Source organism: Poeciliopsis prolifica, unplaced genomic scaffold, assembly GCF_027474105.1.
Source record: "Poeciliopsis prolifica strain line A6 unplaced genomic scaffold, Auburn_PproV2 SCAFFOLD010, whole genome shotgun sequence".
Classification (NCBI taxonomy): Eukaryota; Metazoa; Chordata; class Actinopteri; order Cyprinodontiformes; family Poeciliidae; genus Poeciliopsis; species Poeciliopsis prolifica.
Window position 1 is genome coordinate 977,801 of NW_026562385.1, and position 18,502 is coordinate 996,302.

At 42.0% G+C, this 18,502-nt stretch overlaps 1 protein-coding gene across 2 annotated transcripts in view; it reads left to right on the forward strand.

The window, feature by feature from the left end:
* The window catches only part of adgrl1a (adhesion G protein-coupled receptor L1a), a 104,557-nt gene that overhangs the window by 61,678 nt on the left and 24,377 nt on the right, over positions 1–18,502 (forward strand). The window contains exons 3-8 of one of the 2 annotated variants that reach the window (XM_055035328.1): positions 111–324; positions 1,530–1,639; positions 8,597–8,611; positions 15,690–15,897; positions 16,106–16,370; positions 17,720–18,047. In XM_055035328.1, coding sequence (XP_054891303.1) covers positions 111–324; positions 1,530–1,639; positions 8,597–8,611; positions 15,690–15,897; positions 16,106–16,370; positions 17,720–18,047 — 1,140 coding nt within the window. The remainder of the gene's footprint in view (positions 1–110; positions 325–1,529; positions 1,640–8,596; positions 8,612–15,689; positions 15,898–16,105; positions 16,371–17,719; positions 18,048–18,502) is intronic. The other variant, XM_055035329.1, reaches the window with a different exon arrangement.

Below are 18,502 nucleotides of genomic sequence, written 5' to 3' on the forward strand. Positions count from 1 at the left end.
ACACACTATATATCTAATATTTTCAATGAGGCTGAATAATAAAAAACCTTTTGAAGGTTTTAAGGTTTAGTGAATAATCAATAATCCGCTCTCCTTTTTTCTCTTTCCAGCTCTAAGCCGGTCAATGATGCCATTCGGTCTGATGCGCCGGGAGCTGGCATGTGAAGGCTACCCAATCGAGTTGCGCTGTCCTGGAAGCGATGTCATCATGATTGAGACGGCCAACTATGGCCGCACCGATGACAAGATCTGTGATGCGGATCCCTTTCAGATGGAGAATGTGCAGTGTTACCTGCCCGACGCCTTCAAGATAATGTCACAGAGGTAAGTATTGATTTGTTTGGATCTTGTGCATGTGTTTGTGCAGAGTCAGAGCCTTCTATTGGCAGAGAAAACAAGATACTATTTCACAGCATAATCCCTCAAGAATTCCCAGGTTTTCAATGCTGTTGTGCGCCGTTTGGGCACCTGCATCTTTTTGAAGGAAATCCAACCCTTTCGGCAAACAAACTATAAATACTTTTATTTTTTTTTAAATAGATGTATAACACCAAAGCTTTCAGTGAAATATTTAACTCCACAATAGTGTTGGCTCCTGTTTAGTTCTGTATGCGTGCATGAGTGGGTGTAAGAGAATGCGTGAGCTTGGGAATTGTTGCAGAAGCGTTTGTAGGGCTTCCCACTGTTGCTCTCCTTGTTTGAGCTCAGCATCTTCTTCCTCTGAGCTCAGATCAATGGGAACCCTCTCCCAGCTATCCATCACACATGTAATGGAGGCAGAGGCTTGGGGGAGAGCGCAAGAGAGCAAGGGAGGAAAGCAGCAGGGGGTGAAGGAGAGTATTGAGAGACTAAAAGAAGGAAAAAGACTTCCAGAAATGATGGGATGATAGAGTGAGTGCAGCAGAGATTTCAGATATGAAGTAAGAAAATGCCTGCGCAGGGGAGGAACGCTCAAAGCTGGGAAAAGGCCTATATATCGAGAACCACTGAGTGCATGCAAATGAGTATCTTTTTCTCTCTGTTTATGTTGCTCATGGTGTGCAGACATGAGAGAATATGCAGAAATTTGGTTTAGATGTAGAAGTAATATGCAATTAAGTGTTCCACAAAGTTCGTAGTGTAGAGTATTTGCCTTTAATCTCCCTCACCCACCCGATTCGCCCTTCCCTGTTCTCTCACCTCTAATTGCTCCCACTCACAATCCCCCAGGAGGGGAGGCTCTGACGTCACCCACCCGTTCTCCATCAACCCCCTCGCTTCTCTCTATCCTTGATCCTTTTCACTGTTTTCCCCTCCCTGCCCGTTTCCCAGCTCCCCTCGGGTGTAGCTGTCACATGATCTAGTGTAGTGTGAAATTACTCCCTTCCCTACAATTCCCTCCGTCTTTCTGAGCCTGAAGATGTTTCTTTTATAACCACTCCTCTTTGTCTTTCTTACAATGGCACTCATCATTTTTTATCGCTTACCCCCTCCTCTCCTTCCCTCTCTCTCTGCTCTCCCCACCTCCCCTTGTCCATCTCATCTCTCAGGTGTAATAATCGCACTCAGTGTGTGGTGGTCGCAGGGTCAGACGTGTTCCCAGACCCCTGCCCAGGGACCTACAAGTATTTGGAGATCCAGTATGAGTGTGTCCCCTACAGTGAGTACTAAGACCCCATCACTTCCTCTGGCTTCCCCACCCCTCTCACCCCATTCATCACCCCTCCCACCTTACCTCTATCTTAACCTCAACCCTCCTAACCCCTCTTCAACTTCCCTCAAGAAGTGACAATTCAGTCACATGCACACACACTTTCTCTCTCTGGATTTCCTTAACACAATAAAGAAAAAAACAAGACACACTTAAGTCCACACCTGCTCTCTCTCCCTCTCTCTTTCTTCTTACTCTCTGGCACATTGCACAGACACAAACACGAACACGATCACAGAGCACTAAACCTTTTTTCTTCATCAGCAGAGTGATGCACCAGTACCTGAGGGGGATTTTCACATGGGGGGAGACGGTCCACCAACACCGGGTCTGATAAGCACTTCACTCACCTCTACTGCAAACATGGGGGTCAGCCCCTATTGGTGATCACAGCGGTGTAACAGACACCGCCCCAAACTCACGCGCTGATTAACCCGGGGGCATGCTTCTGTCTTTATCTGCTGCCAAACACCTTTGCTGTCCCTCTGATTCTCAATAAAAAGTAAAATTGGGCTCAGTGAGACTCTCAGGCCAAGGGAGAGGATGGGGGTGTGTTGAATGTTTGCAGCACCTCACAGAAGGAAATATTAACACAAACAGGCAAGGGGCTTATTTTAGAGCACATGACCTGCAGTGCCGCACATTTTACTGTCCCCATAGTAACGGCTGGCTTCCTGGCTGCTATGCTCAAAAGTCTGAGGCAGGTGTGGGCTGCACAAATTCACACTCACACAAACAAACAAAAAAAAAAAGAAATGAAGGGGACGGGTGGGGAGGGATGCACAAATTGCTCTTTTTTCCTCTTACTCTTCCTGTCTGAGTGAGCATCTACACACAGATGAGAGCACACTTGTGCAGCCCCAAAGAGCAGACATGGCTGTGATTATATGGTGTTGTGTTGATCCTCGCTCATGTGAAAATCTCTGCTCAATCTCCCCCTCTCCCTCTCATTTATTATTACGCTCAGCATTGATCCCTTCACTGTGTGCAGGACTGCCTGACTGAGGGGGGATTGCAGAAGTGTGCTCTACAGAGCAGAAGTGTTTGGCTTTTGGGGTTAAAAGTAATATTTTAGGCTGTGCATGCAGTTTATTTTTTTTAAGGATGGTTGTCAACTTTTTTTTGCAGAAATGAAGGTAGAGGTGAGTCGAGGACTGAGGAGACTCCGACCAGCTAATTTCCTTATTCTTCTCTCTACCATTCTCTTCCTCTCCTTCCCTCAGCGGTCACATTGACTGTTACCCCCCACAATCAGTTTCACTTCTTTTCATGTTTCTCTTTGTGCTTCATTTTCTCAGCTTTTCTTTTTACTTTCAACGTGCTTTCCACAGTTCCAAACCCTTTTTTAAAAATCATCTTTACTGGCATTTACTCATTCTTTTCTACCATTCATTTCAAACTTAGTCTTTCTATTCAGTACTGATTCTTCTTCTGTCTCTGTTGGTTTCTTTTTTTTCCAGGTGGGACAAATCAAATCCAAACAATTGTGGATTTCCAAGGACCCAGTTTACTCACTGCTCTGGTTTTGCTCAGGGTTTTCTACCCTCTCTTCTTATTTTCTTCCAGGAGGTGTAAACAGCACAGTCACCATCTTCACCAGTCACACTTGTGCAGGAGTAGTTTTATATCTATTGTTTATCGAGGGTAACAGTATCATCAATCAGTTGTGCCTGGTTCCTTTCCATCCTGTATCCTGACCTTGCATTATTCTCTTCGACTTTCAAGGGGAGCTTGTTCTCTATCTACCCAGCAATCAAAGTGTATCATGACTTGAGAGCTGCTGACTTGCATTTTTTCCCTTTGTGTTTGTTAAAACCTTTGTTGATTTTGAACAAGCAATGAGCAGCATAGAAAATTGGAAGCTGATCCCCATGCGATGAAAAGTTCTGCATGTCTGAGACAAAATACAAACAACCAATATACTTTGTCCTTGTATCATGCTCTGAATAAGCAAATGCAAACAAAATTGAATTCATATACAGCTCTGGCCGTGGGCTGTTTTTGCATCTGGACTTGTCTGACAATATGAAGACAACTTGACGTATTAAAACTCTGAGTTGGAACTTTTCTTCCTGAAGCCTATTCACCATCGCACCATACGCCACTCAACTCGGCCACTTTTAATTACCAGGAGAGGGAGGTGCTCTGCACTCTTCAGTTCTGCCTCAGCAGAGATTTGTCAAGATTAATTGAATTTGCTGCTACTAATCGCTCTGGTAATGCCCCATCGTTCACGTCTGACTGAGAATGCTGGTCACTTGGGTACCATCCAAGTCTGACGCATGTTTTTCTTTTCTTTTTTTTTGTTGGTTGTCTCAACAAAAGGGTGAGGAAAGTGATATGTAAAGATTGTGTGTCATAGCACCCGAGATGGTGTGCAGCCAAGTAGATGGCTGAGTGGGATTTTGCATTTGACAGGGTCCTCTGTGTGAGTGGCGCTTGTGTGACACAGGCGCCATGTTGCCAGTCACCTGAAACGGCGAGGTGACAGCAACAGCAGATCTGACACACACAACACAGTTCTGCCGCATGAGCTCAGATATGACAGCGGAACATGTGTGTAAGGTCGCTGTGAGCGTTGTTGCCTTTGCGAAATACAACAAGTCAAATCATATCTCATTGAGCTAAAATGCCCTGCAGGAGCCTCCCTGCCATGTAGCATTGTTTATTTATTTATTTTTTTTTTTACCATTTGAAACAGAGCAGGAGAAAATGGCTCAACTGAACTCTCATTTCACACTGTCACATCCTGCTGTAGCCTGCTGGATTCCATTAAGAAATCACAGATCCATAAACACAGCTGCAGCATGTGTTTACTGCAGTGAGACGCCCCCACTGCAGTCTTAACGCAGGGTGAATAGTAAACCGGGCCTATGAGGGAGCTCTACCTGTTCCCCCTCTCTCTCAGGAATACAGTGCTAGATCATTATTGATTCTGAGTGGCCTCCTTTAGGGTCATCCATACTTACCAGGCCAAAACATTTAGCCCTTGTTAATATGCACCATGCTGGTTGATATACAGCACTGGAGCAACTCTGCTTGCCTTATCGCAACAGTCTCCTGTATTTCATTCAGATTTAGCTACTCTCCCACTGTTTCACTTTATGAAATGGATTCTTCCACCAGAAATGTATGCAGCACTGCCTATTCATTACAAGGCACTGCTTTTTTAGACACAAAGCTGCTGGAAGTGAGAGTTGACTTGTCAGGAACAGTTTGTCAGTAGAAAGAATAATAGCATTGTAATATGACAAGTTTTCAGGGGTATGAGAGGCAGCACTTTGATGTAGCTTAAAATGAAAATCTATTAATATGTATAGGGACACCATCAAGACGTGGGGCTCATAAATGTTTGGTGAGTGAGAAGCAGGAGGATTCACTCTGGCCTTGGAAAGAGATGACTTTTTTTTTTCTAGGACAGACTGAAATGGGCGAAGAAGAGAAAACAGAGACGGGAGAGGGCAGGAGAAACTGAAGAAGACATACTATCGCTCAGCACTTGGAAGAGGAGACAGAGACGACTATGTTGCCTCACAGAGCAAAAACATTATACCTGTGCGCAGCCTGCAGTGTGTGTTTCTAGTTGCACTCATTGCTGTGGGAGTAATTGATAGGGTTGTGGAGAGCACTGAGCAGAGTGATTAACAGTAGAGAGGGCAGCAACGTATTTCTCAACAGAGCCTGGGAAGAGGAATGCTAAAGAATCAGACAAACAACCAAAGTGGCCTTAATCCAACCTTCAGCTCGCTGTGATGGCAGTTCGACGAGTTTCTGTCTCTCATTTCTGTTTGTTTGTGCACGTTCACAGGAATGTGTGATGCTGTGCGAATTTGTGTTTTGCGCTCTATTTTTCAGGCAACTAAGAATAGAAGAAATGGAGTCAACACAAGTCTTCCACCTCCCTGATTTTATATTCTTTCTCTCCGCAGCAGAGAAGAAACTTTATTTCCCTTTCTCTCTCTGTCTACATGCCACTGCAGTGTATCACCCACCATTTCCGCCACTTGAAAAATATATTCCTAGTTGAGCTTTTAGAAAATTGCATTCCGTTTTCTTTTTTATAAGGGCTGTGGACACAAACTTGAATAAAGCGGAAAACCTCTGCAGTCAGCATTTTTGGCTCAGACATGGAAAAATACTGCTTCCTTTGCCCTGCAAAAGTATTTAGACCCGCTAGATTTGTTTTATATTTTGACAAATTTAAAATAAGCTTTTCCACTACAAAGCTTACTTTTTTATTAATGGGATTTCATATAATAAACAAAAGATGTTTAATGGCGAAGTGAAAGAAAAGTTCTACGTAAGTTCCTTTTTTCACAAAAAACTGTCTGAAAAGGACACTTTGTTTTCTCATGATTCAATATTTTGTAGAAATACCATTACAACATTTACAGCTGATCTTTGGAGCCTAGCCTCATAAATATGCTTTAATCTAAGCTTTTCCTTGTAGCAGCACTGGCAGCATGTTTAGGTTCACTGTAATCCATAAAGGGGAGCTTTGGCCCTAGAATCAATTATTTTGCAGACTTTTGCAGGTCTTCTCACAGTTTTGCCTTGGATTTATCTCCATTGTCTTCGGTGATCAACTCTGACTAGCTTCCCCATCCTTGTTGAAGAAAATGGTTGAGACATGTAATGCTCTCCTTGTCCAGAGCCAAGATGATGGGTCGAATGGTACTTTGTGAGATATTCACAAGTTACCTATTTATAGCCTAAACCTGCTTTAAACTTCATCTCTGCCCTGTTTACTTTGTTGTTTAGTCATTCACTAAAGTCGTCTGAAAAAACTCAGTTTCACAGAAAAGATTGATTTATATTGAGATATAATTACTCACAGGTATACTTTATCTTTTAATAAAATGACTTTAAATGCTGTGTTAAATATAATTTATGAGATTATATTAAGGGTTTCTGACACTAATATGAATGCAAGCCAAAATATTCAGTTTTAGTTGTGAAAAATTAAAACTTTCTTTCCATTTCACTATTTTGTACTTATTTATATTGGTGTGCCACTTACAGCTCCAATTAAATACACTGAAAGATTAAAATCTGCAACATGATAAAATGAAAAAAAAAAAAAAAAATCAAGGGTATGAATACTTTTACGAGGCACTGTTTGGTTTTAACTCTCCCAAATGACTGAGTCCAGTGGACCCCCTTCAACTTTCTCCACAGCTGGGTCCGACTTCATGAAAGTTCTGGATGCTCGCACTAGTCATTAAGTCAGTCCCTCCCTGTTCTAACCTTGGAAGTAATGACTGCACTCACAGTTGGGGAGAGGGGACATGACGCGTTTCTTTTTTCTCCAACTAACACAGTTTCACAGGATTTGCAGTCTTGCTTTCCTGTCCTCACCCTTCCACAGTGAAATTGGCTCACAGTCTCCTGGTCTTGGAGGTTGTTTGTCCAGTTTGATCTTGGCCTGAGATGATAAATGATCCGTGTGGATGGGGATGCTGATCGTGCCGGTGCCAAGGTGCAGGGCCGTCTGCTGCTAATGGTTCTTTCCTCCCTTTTCTTTTTAACCAGATACTTCTTATAATATATATATTTTTTTGTCAATTTCTTCTGCTTCCTCTCACTTTTTCATTCTGTTGACGGGCAACCCTGAGAGATGTTGTGACAATCCCACAGGAATCCCTGGAGATGTGAGACTTCCCATGACATATACACCACAATCACGCTCACAGTGGGGAACCGAGAGCCATGTGACTTTTGACAAGTCTGTTCTTGGAGAACACGGATCCACTTGCACACAGCACTTTTGCCTGAGCAAACACGGAGGAAAGTGGGTGCAAGCTCTATAATATAGAGGGCGGAGCTGAGAAATCAGCACATGCATTTGGTAGTCCCCAGCTGACATAGATGAATATCAAGGGACCCAGACTTTACCTGTTTGTGTCAGCTGAGGCCTCACTGTGATTCAGCACACCCAGCTATGGATTTGTGTTTGATGAGACTGCTGCTGTAGACATTTCTCTTATCCTTTTCTTGTTTTTACCCCCTACCCCCCCCCCTCCTAACTTTGTCTCTTGGTCTATCCGTGTTTCTGAGGCGTTCCACTCTGTCAAGCCCTCCCTTTCCCCTTGTTGTTTGTTCTCTATTGCTTTGATGAGCCGGTCTCAGCCAGGCAAGCCAGCAGCTCCCCACTGATTGGATGGTCGATGGGTTGTGTTTTTTTTTTTTTTTTTTTTTTTTTGTCAGCTTCTGTGGCAGGCATCTTTGGCTCTATAAATCAAGTAAGGCCAGAAGAAGCTCTTAAAATGAATCGTTGATGTAGACCATGCATGGAGATGAAGGAAGCAAAACAGGCTTGTTAACTCTCAGAAGACAACTGGCCACAGATAGATTCATCACCACCTTTCCATCTGCCATTTTTCTATCTCTTGCCCTGTCTTTCTCTCAATTTTCTTTTTTTTTTTTTTGCAGCTAAAGAGGAAAAACGCCGTGATGCTCTTTGTCGGTTTCTCTCTCAGACAGGTTCTTGGAGCTGCGCTTTCGGCACAAGAGGAAATTGGGAGGTGGGGTGGGAGTGTTTTGTGGTAAGATGGGGCTGAGAGTGTGTGCTTTGGGTGGATTGTGTTGTTGAGGGGTTATTGATAAATGTGAAAGGAAATGGAAAAGGATTAAAACCCAGGTCAGGCCATTTTGCCCCTTCTCATTTTCCATTCAAGCCATCCTTTATGTGAGTAGCCAGCCATAACGCAGACAGATAACTTGCTTTAAAAAAAAAAAAAACAGAGCGTGAGAGAAAGGACAGCGTTTTATTTAATCTCAATTTTCTCTTTTTTCCTGCATCTGTTTTTCCTTTCATTCTCTTTCCTTTCCCTCTCTTCTTCTTCCTGTCTCTCTATATTATCTCTCTGTCTCCTTCTTTCTCCTTTTTTTCCGATGCTTGAATAGAAGTGGATCAAAAAGGTAAAGTCCACAATGAACATAACAACCACAGTTCGCCCCTTCCTCCCTCTTCCTCCTCCTACTCCCCTCTACTTCCCTTCCTCCCATATTCCTTCCTAACCCTGCACCCTGTGTAGTGGTCATGTTTGATGTTGATATCCCTTCCTCTTCTTTCTCGATCTCTAAACGCCTCCTCTTCCCTTTCCTTTCTACTTTGACGTGTAACCAAAACTCTAAAATCCCTCTAGATCTCCTCCTTGGTTTTGATGACAACACCCTGAATACCAAAACACACCCACACATGTCAATTATCACACAAAAAAGCATAATGGAAGGTCTGCCCAGTGTCTATGAGAGATAAACGAGAAAATTACCTCACATCTGTCTAAAGTTACACACAACATACATAATTACATTTCGTTGGTGCCAAATCCATCCATTTCTGATATTCAGATTCATCTTGCTGCTTTTGCCTCGCACACTTTCGAATAGATATTCCTCATGATTCAGATTTCACAAACTCGTTTTCCCACACTTTTTCCAGATTGATCTGTCCCTGCAGATTTAAGAGAAAAGACAATCACCATCTTCAATTACATTACTCGACCGCTCATTTTCTCCATATTGTATCTCTTTTAATTTTCCAGGACCAACATTAAGTCTGTTGTTTTTGGAAACCTCAAGGGAAACTGTAGTGTTAGGATAACTCAGTAATTAGACAAACTTGCTTTCATATTATTGTTAACAGCATCACATTTTCAGGTACTTCAGTGTCCTTCTCTCATTCTGTCCACATTAATTCTTTTGAAATGATAATTACCACATTTGACTACCTCACTTCCACTTCCCACCTACTTACAGCTCATCTTTCTATGTTGTGTTTTCCATACTTCCTTTTTGTTTGCTCTCCCTCTCTTCAACTTAATTGGTTTATCTCTCAGATTACACCTGGCCATTACAAAAAAGACCACAGGCTCTTTGAAGATGTTTTTCTCTCTTTCTCCTCCTTTTGTTAACTCAATCCCCTTTTCTGATTTATTTATTGTAAGCGCATATGTACTTTCTTGTAGCCCCTCACACCTTAAGCCCTTGTCGTCTTCAGTGTCCATCTCTTCTGGTTCCTCTTGTGCCCTAGAAGAGAAGCGGGATTGGGGGGAGGGAGGTATATCCTCTATAGGGAGCCCTTCAGCATCATGTAATGGCTTCTCTGATGCTGTCTGAGCTGAGGCAAATCAGTTTTAAAGAGCTCCAATCAGCACCTCAATCACAGGATTCTCAAAGTGCAAAAGACAGACTTGACCCTTTGCAAGGTCATGGCAACAATAGTTGCAGATATTTTTAGCTTTCAATGAGCCTCTACTCCCCCTCAGGTCCCCTCCCCCTCTACCGTCTCCAAACCCCTTACTCACATCAGTGCCCCTCTCAGCTGTCCTCCTGCCTTGCACCATAGCTGGATCCATACACTGGAACAATTAAAGACTCATTGCAGTTGTCGTCAACTGGTTTATGGACTCCTTTGTCTGTTCTTGTGTTTGTGGCTTTTATTAACATGAATCATTGTCTCCACGTTCTTCTCCCACCGCAAGCGGCTATTTCGGCTCATTTTGTTAGTGCTTGTAGTGAAGTAGGAAGCTACGAATCCCCGTTTCTCCTGCTTTCACCTCACCCAGCTGATTGTATTTATTTACCACGCTTCCTCCCACTAACACTCAAAGGAAAACCTTTTTTCCTTTGTCTGCACTCCAGCCCATATTGATCTTCAGACATTCCCCCACTGGTGTTGAATGTTTTTTTTATTTAAATTTGCTTAAATGACTTTTGTTTTCTGTTATTTGTAAAATTAACCATTCCTAGTTGATTTGTGGAATGACAAAGTGTGTATCGGGATGATGTTCAACTTTTGGTTATGATGTAACAATCCAATGAACTGCTGTCAGCCTACCTGCTGTCACTCCATATCAAGGCTACACCGCCAACAGCTGCCTCTCCCATCCCATCACTTCTTCTGTCCCTTTTCTCACCCTTCTCGCTGACAGTCTACCAGTGCCCAAATCATCCTGCTATCTCTTTTATCAGTGCTGGCAAGACAAAGTAGTGTTTCTTTTGCCTCAATTTGTTTATTTCTAAGGCAAAAAAGGCAAGAAATCGAATCAGTATTAGAACACTGTTGACAATCTCTGCATTATCATAAAGAGTTTGGATGAGGGAATATGCAGAACAAAGCAATGTCTCAAGTAAAAGGCTTTCTGTGTGTCATTTCAAAAAGTGTGAGGAAATAAGTGAGAAAACAGAGTACTGTGTGACAGAAAAAAAAATACAAAGAATGGCTGTGAATGGAAAAAAAGAGACCACACAGTTGCTATAGAGACGAGGAGTCTGGCAGCATCCCCTCATTAGGAATGACCCACCACACACAAGCACAGTCATGTGATCAAGGCAGTGCATACACCCATTTTTTTGACGTAGGGAGATAGGGAAGAAGGAGGGGTTGCACAGTGTACATGTAAAAGTCATTGCAATTTTAAAGTCAGGGAAGAGAGAGGCAAATGAGTGAGTGAAGCAGGTGCAGATGAATTTGAGATGGATATGAAACACAGCCAGTTTAGGAGACTCTCTTCAAACACAGAATCTCTGGAAGACTCGGAGCAGGAATGAGGAGAGGAGGAAGTTAATGTTACAAACAGGAAGGCTTGTTGATGCTCCCCCACTCAAGCCTTATCCAGAATACAGTACGCCCCTCTGTTGTTGTCTGTATCTTCACCCAGTAGCCATGTCCCTATCAACTTTCATGACATTCAGACTCAGCTTCACACAGAGATAGATAACATTTTGATTTCAAAGGATACTGTTTCCTGTTGCTGTCTGCTTTTGGTCTCAGTTAAGGGTATTCTCTGGGGTGAATGTTTGGGTTGATAAAGCTTTAAAACTGGCCTCTTCCGGCATCTGGTCGGTGTGTTCTTGCATGCATTGTCTAAGAATGTGTGTGTCCCAGAGTGTATGTCTGTTTATGTTTATGCTGTATTGTGATTTTACTCCTAAGACTTGACCCAGTATAGTCTAAAAGGAAGAGGAAACACAATGGGAGTCCCCCTCCCCCTTTCTTTCCTTAAATATCTCTCTTCTTCTGTCACTCTTTATCACTCCTCAGCAAATTAACTCACTCCTAATTCTGATTTCACAGGAAATAACCTATTTACTCTCTTTTGCTCCACTCCTCCTTCTCTTCTTTTTTGTACACAACAGAATATTCTTACATTCCTCTTACTGCTTTCTTATCTATTTCTTCTTTTCTGTGTCTCTTAACTGCAAACATGCATGCAACACAGACACACACATTAATCAACATCAAGATACACGTAAACATACCAATCCGTGAATGAATTCCAGCACATGCCATCAGAAGAACACCATACACTCATGCTTAGACATTAACTGTCTAAGCATGGATGCAGGTTAGCTTGACATGCTCCATTCTGCCCCCTGCTGAATCCTTACTGCATATGCCAGTAACAGGTTGGGGATTCAATTAGAGCAGCATGCTCACAGCAGTTAGTTCTATGAGTAGCTCCACTGCAGTCTTTACTGGGCTGGGCAATCGTATTGGCCAGAGGAACCCTCTGTTTCTTGTAGATGGAACAAAAATAAAAGGAAAAACAGCAAAAAAGGAAAAGCACAGCACTTAAGAAATCTACTGCCAACCATTGGCAGGGGGTGTTCAGATCATCAAAGCGGAGCATTAACCATCACCAAGATGCTGTCACATCAAATTTGAAAACAGCATGGACTGCAGGCAACAGCCAAAATGAAAGGTCTAAATTTAGCCGAAAGCTGTCAGTGTTCACTTTTACCGGTTGATCACAAATGGATGCAAAACACGAATGGGAGGTTTTTGCTGTCATTTTCAAGAAAGTTCTCAGACTTTCATCGCTTCATACTGGAGCCTCATTTATTGACAAGTAAAAGCTGACCTGTGCCTGGGAAAAGAATTACAGAGATAAATAGTCAATTATTACAGCAGCATTTCCCAGTATGTTTGGTGGTAATTGGCAGGCTTGAGTGCGATAGCTACAGCCTGCGTTTTAATCCCTGATAAGGTAAGTTTCATTAGTCATTTGGCCGGTTTAGGGTAAAAAAAAAAAGAAAAAGTGTTGTGTGTGTGCTTCATGATAGCTTCACTGAAATGATCATGACTCCAAGATTTCAATCCGTAGCAAAAGAGGAATTAATCTATTTATCCATCTCACATAATCCCAGATGGCTCTACGGAAGCTAACCTGCTTGAGCCAGACTAGGATAATGCCTAATCTCAAGACTTATGCCTAATGCTTAATGCCTTATTCCTAATACCTCATTCATTCTGTGGTCATAATAGCCTCTTGTACTATACGTCTCTGCAGCCAGAGTTTGGCTGCTCTGGCTTCCTGCTGTTAAACACTTCACAGTTACAATTGAGAGGGAGGCGAAGCAAAGGAAAGCCAAGAAGAGCCGGTAAACAGGAAAGCAGCCGGGGAAAGCTGGGGAGTGCAGGTCAGACTTAATGAAGCCCCCCAGGCAGGGTTTGCAGGATGTGAAGCGTGGCCACTCTTTCTGTTTGGCATGTGAATGTGTGAATAAGAGTGTTTGTGTGAGTCTCAAGGTCTGTGCATACAGCGTAGACGCCACTGATGAGCCCCTTTGACACCGATCCAACCCTGCCACTAGTTCATTAGAATAAACCAATGTGCAATGATTGTAGGGGAAGAGGTGGAGGAAAACAGGAGGGGGTCGTGGAGGAGCAAGGCTGATTGTCTCTGCTGGGCTGTTGTATTAGTGAACTGATGAGGCCAAAAGAGTACAGAATACAACCTGTTTGGTACAAGGCAAACGGGTTTGGTGCAATATACTGTAGTAGTAAAGTATTTCAGGTTTAGGCTAAATTTATTAGTTGAAGTTTTATTTATTTATTTTTTTTTATGTTCTTCATGAACCAGAATACACTTCGCTTCCATGACGTATTTTATATCCTAGATTAATTGTAAACATTTGATAGAAATATTGATGTGCTTTTTGTTTTAGGTAATTGAAAATAAAATACTGTCCTCGAGACTTTGACTTCTATTTTGCTGTAGCTCAGTGCCTGCATTGAAAGTGGTAAAACATTGTACTTGTTTTGTTGATAGAGAAGTAGGCTTGTATGTTTGTTTTTCTGCGTCCTTCATACTACCTTGAGGCAAAGTGTTGTTTATGGGTCACCTACATACCAAGCCTTTTTACTGTTTATTTAGCTATTTACAGTACCATTGTACTTTTCAGGGAGTGTCCTACTTGTGTTGGTATTTTCCACTTATCCACTTATTTTATCCTCGGCAAAAGAAAAAAAAGAGAAACGTTCTTTAAATATCTTAAAGAACGTTTGAGTCGTTCTTTAAGATATTTAACCCTCTAATAATTTTCACATTTCAGTCACTCATAATTACATATTCGGAGCGAACACCTAAGCCCGTCTCAATACATTCAAGTAAACATTTTGGTTCGACAATGGAGCATGACAAGCCTCCTGTTCGTGAGGAGTCTTTATTCAGTGTTTGTTTGTGCCTGACTGATTAGATTCTTGTTTGGCTGGCAGTCTCAATCCCTGTTGGACCCTTCAGACAGAACAGGCTGATTCCTAGGAGACCCAGTAGCACAGATCACCAGCCACTACCAGCAGCAGCAGCACAGCAGAAAACACAAAGAGAAAGCTGGATTTCTGGGAGCCTTGATTTACTCCTCCATCCTCTCTGTTGGGATTCTCCTCCTCTGCCAGAATCCATGCAATATTCAAGACAGTTTGAGCCTAGACTGATCCATCACTCAAACGGTTACAGTTTGACAGGATATGTACTGTATGTGCGTGTGTGTGTGTCTGCGTGTGTAGGTTTGTGTGCGGAGATGCTTGTGCGGTATCCCTGTGTGAATGGCAGCAGTCTGCTTGCGATTTCGTTTGTGCTGTCTGCGTCCAAATGTCCCTGCAGTGTCTAATTAGTTCAGGGATGCGTTCAGTCATGAGGTGACCAGCAGGTGTCTGGTTCTGCTGCAACTGTGAGCCCCCGAGACACGCAGATAAACTGGTAATGGAATACATGGGGACCATTCAGCTGTTTTATTCTGTAATGCTTCCAATTCTGCTACTCCCTTGACCCTCACTACTTTCTGTTGCCGGGACTGCTGTGATGTCAGAGTGCTGTGGATGCCCACAGGTTTCCTCTTAGATAACCTGACATGCCCATTGGATCGTTGGCAGCATCTCTCGCACCCAGGGACACACAACATCAGACAGCCAATTTACACCAGTTCCTAGTGGATGACCTTCACCAGTCCAAAATAGAAGACATCTCTGTGCAGTGTGACATGTCTGTTTGTTGGATGGATTCTCCAACTTTTTTGTTGAGCTTCAGTGTCTGTCTGCGAGTGGGAATATTGTTTGTGTGTGAAGCTGAGTCACAGTTGCAGAGGAAGGGGAAGCTAATGCAACCTCACATCTTTACCCCAGAATGAACTGGGTTTTTTTTTGTCTTCGAGGCTTTACTCTTGACTGAGATCCAAATTTGAATCCTAATAAAACAATCTCCATAATAATTATTTTTTCTAACACCCAGGTGTAGAGCAGAGAAGCAAAGGCCTTTTGAAAGAGAAAATGCACAATCAAATAAAAAGTAGGCCAAGATAAATTAAATTAGCGACTACATCTAAGCGGCAACTGCAGCCAGAAATCTCCCATTCATCATATTCAAATGTTTTTTGAACACAATGCTCAAGTTCTTCAAATGAGCTTTTATGTGTTCCCTCATTTCAAATCTGATAATGTTCACCACCTATTTCCATCTCTCTCACCCATTCTCCAGCTATTCTATAGTCTTTTCATTTCTATACTTGCTTTTATCTACTCAGAGCTTTCTCTTTAGCCTTCACAATCTCTCTCTCCTGCTTCATATTCTAGTCTTTTCCCCCATTTCTTTTCTATCTCTTCCTCACCTACCATCTTCATGATAACTGTCATTATTGCTATGCTTTGTTTTCAATTTTTCCTCATTCTTTTTCTTTGTTTTGTTTTGTTTGTTATTTTACTGCTGCTGTCCAGTTTTTGTGTGCCCCGGGACGTTGCTGCGGGTCCAGGTGCCCAGCTCTCAGCAGGAGGCAGAGCACCAGGCGGGGGCATGGTGTAAGGACCCTCTGCAGTCTGGGGATCGTCTTTATGTCATGCCCTGGACCCCCTATCGCACTGACATGCTGTATGAGTATGCCTCCTGGGAAGACTTTAAACAGAACAGAGCCACGACTACCTACAAGTGAGTGCATCTCCCACTCCCAGATGCCATTTGATCATCAAGCCTTGGATGATCAAATGGCATCTGCTGCTCTATTGATTCATTGGCTTTTGATGTGGATATGGGTAGGGATATCAGAATGGCCCCACTGCGGCTTCTGCATTGTACTGTGCCACATACATTGGATTGCTAATCATCTTTGTCTTTTATTTCTTTTTTTTTTTTGCAGGTTACCAAACAGAGTCGATGGCACAGGCTTTGTCGTCTATGACGGTGCAGTATTTTACAACAAAGAACGCACAAGAAACATTGTCAAGTATGACCTGCGTACACGCATCAAAAGCGGTGAAGCCATTGTCACAAACGCCAACTATCATGACACATCGCCGTACCGATGGGGAGGGAAGTCGGACATTGACCTTGCCGTGGACGAAAATGGCCTCTGGGTGATATACGCCACTGAATCCAACAACGGACGACTGGTGGTCAGCCAGGTGGGAGACCAGTGGTGCACCGCGAGGAAAGGGATATAGATTGCAAATGTAGGATTAGATTATCCAGAAATCTCATCTGAGTGGTGCGGCAAATCGTCAATACAGAGGAATAACTTTCTCTGAGATTACAAGCCCGCACCGACAAATGAGATCAGGAGAGGCTGCTGTCTGATAAAAAGAGCAGTATAAATATAATCAGAAATATTTTGGGTCACATTGTAAATCCCATCATATGAAGAAATATCTTTGCTAGCAAGATTAGTATTTGATTTATTTTACATTGCATCTGGTCTACAAAACAAATCATTTTGACTTTGGAGATATTATGGCCTAAAAAGATGCGCTACATCCTCGATAATACCAGGATGCACCGCTTTTTCTTTGTTTGTAAAATAATCTCAAAATGGGATCCCTCAGTAAAGAGTTAGTTTAGTATATATCACTATTTTAATATAAGTTATTTAATTAATTTTTTTTAAATATATAAGTCTTATCTCCTAAAGAGCTCAGACAAATAAATCGCTAACCTGTGGCAAAAGTTTACGCTTTCTGACATTGAGTTATTTTGAAAAGAGAGTTGTCAAACATTTGAATCTTCATATGTGCAAACTAGACACATCTCAAACTCTGGAGCTGTTATTGCAACAAAAGGTGATTTCACAAAGTACTGACTCTAACAGGGTAAGTATATAGATGTGGTCTGTAGATTTTTAAATGTGAAATCCTAAAAGTTCCATGCCCTCCATATTGCAATGAGACACTTCTTTGTGTTGATTTATTATGAAAAATTCCCTAAAAATACATTAAAGTTTGCATTTATATCATCACAATATATATATATATATATATATATATATATATATATATATATATATATATATATATATATATATGTCATGGCACAAAGCCTGTGCCATGACAAAAATAAAAATCATTTATTGTGATTTTTATTTACTACAATAAAAAAAAAAAAATTATATATATATATATATATATATATATATATATATATATATATATATATATATATATATATATAAGGACTGCCAGAAATGTGCAGTTCTTGGCACAGCCAAGATACTGCGCAGAACCCTCAAGCTCCCAGGCCTCTGGTAGAGGACCCGACCTCAGAGGATAAGAACCACCCGCGGTGGGTGAGAAGGGAATTTTTTTTATATATATAAAAATATATATATATTTATATATATATATATATATATATATTTTATTGTAGTAAATAAAAATCACAATAAATGATTTTTATTTTTGTCATAGCTCTAATTAGTCAGAGTTGATCAGTAGCTCTCTGATTAAATACTTAATCATTTTAATTTTCCCTGCACCTGCAGGTTAACCCTTACACACTACGCTTTGAAGGCACCTGGGAGACAAGCTTCGACAAGAGGATGGCGTCCAATGCCTTCATGGCTTGTGGCGTTCTGTACGCAGTGCGCTCAGTCTACCAGGACGATGACAGCGAAGCAGGCGGAGACCTGGTGATGTATGCCTACAACACCAATCGTGCGCGCGAGGAGCCGGTCAACATCGCTTTTCCGAACCCCTACCAATATATATCCTCTGTGGACTACAACCCTCGAGACAACCAGCTGTATGTCTGGAATAACTACAATGTGCTGCGTTACCCGCTCGAGTTTGGGCCACCAGACCCCACCACTGGTGAGGAATGATTCCACGGAAAGCATATGGTGACATAATGTGCTATGATGGAATCGTTAACCGGGAACTTGTGCTTTGTCTTGCAGACAGTTTGTTCAAATTTGTAAAATGCTCTTTCAGCAACAGCTTAAATATTTTAGTCTGCACCACATGCTATTTCTCTTGATCTGAGAAACTCTTCAGATGGTGGATGTAAGATATGCTTTTTTGAATTTTGAGGATTGCAAATGATCCACCAGCATGTTAATAATAATATGGAATAGCTTTTTTCTCATACTACTGCTGTGGCACCTCATATCAAGTTGAGTGTGTCATGAATAATGAAAAAGTCATCATCACCTGATAAACTGGAATCTTAAAAAGGGTGTGGCATGCTGTTTTTCAGCAGTTCATCCGTGTGAGGGGACGGCTGCGATGTGCTGTGAGTCTGAGGTGCATACAGACGGGCAAGAAGC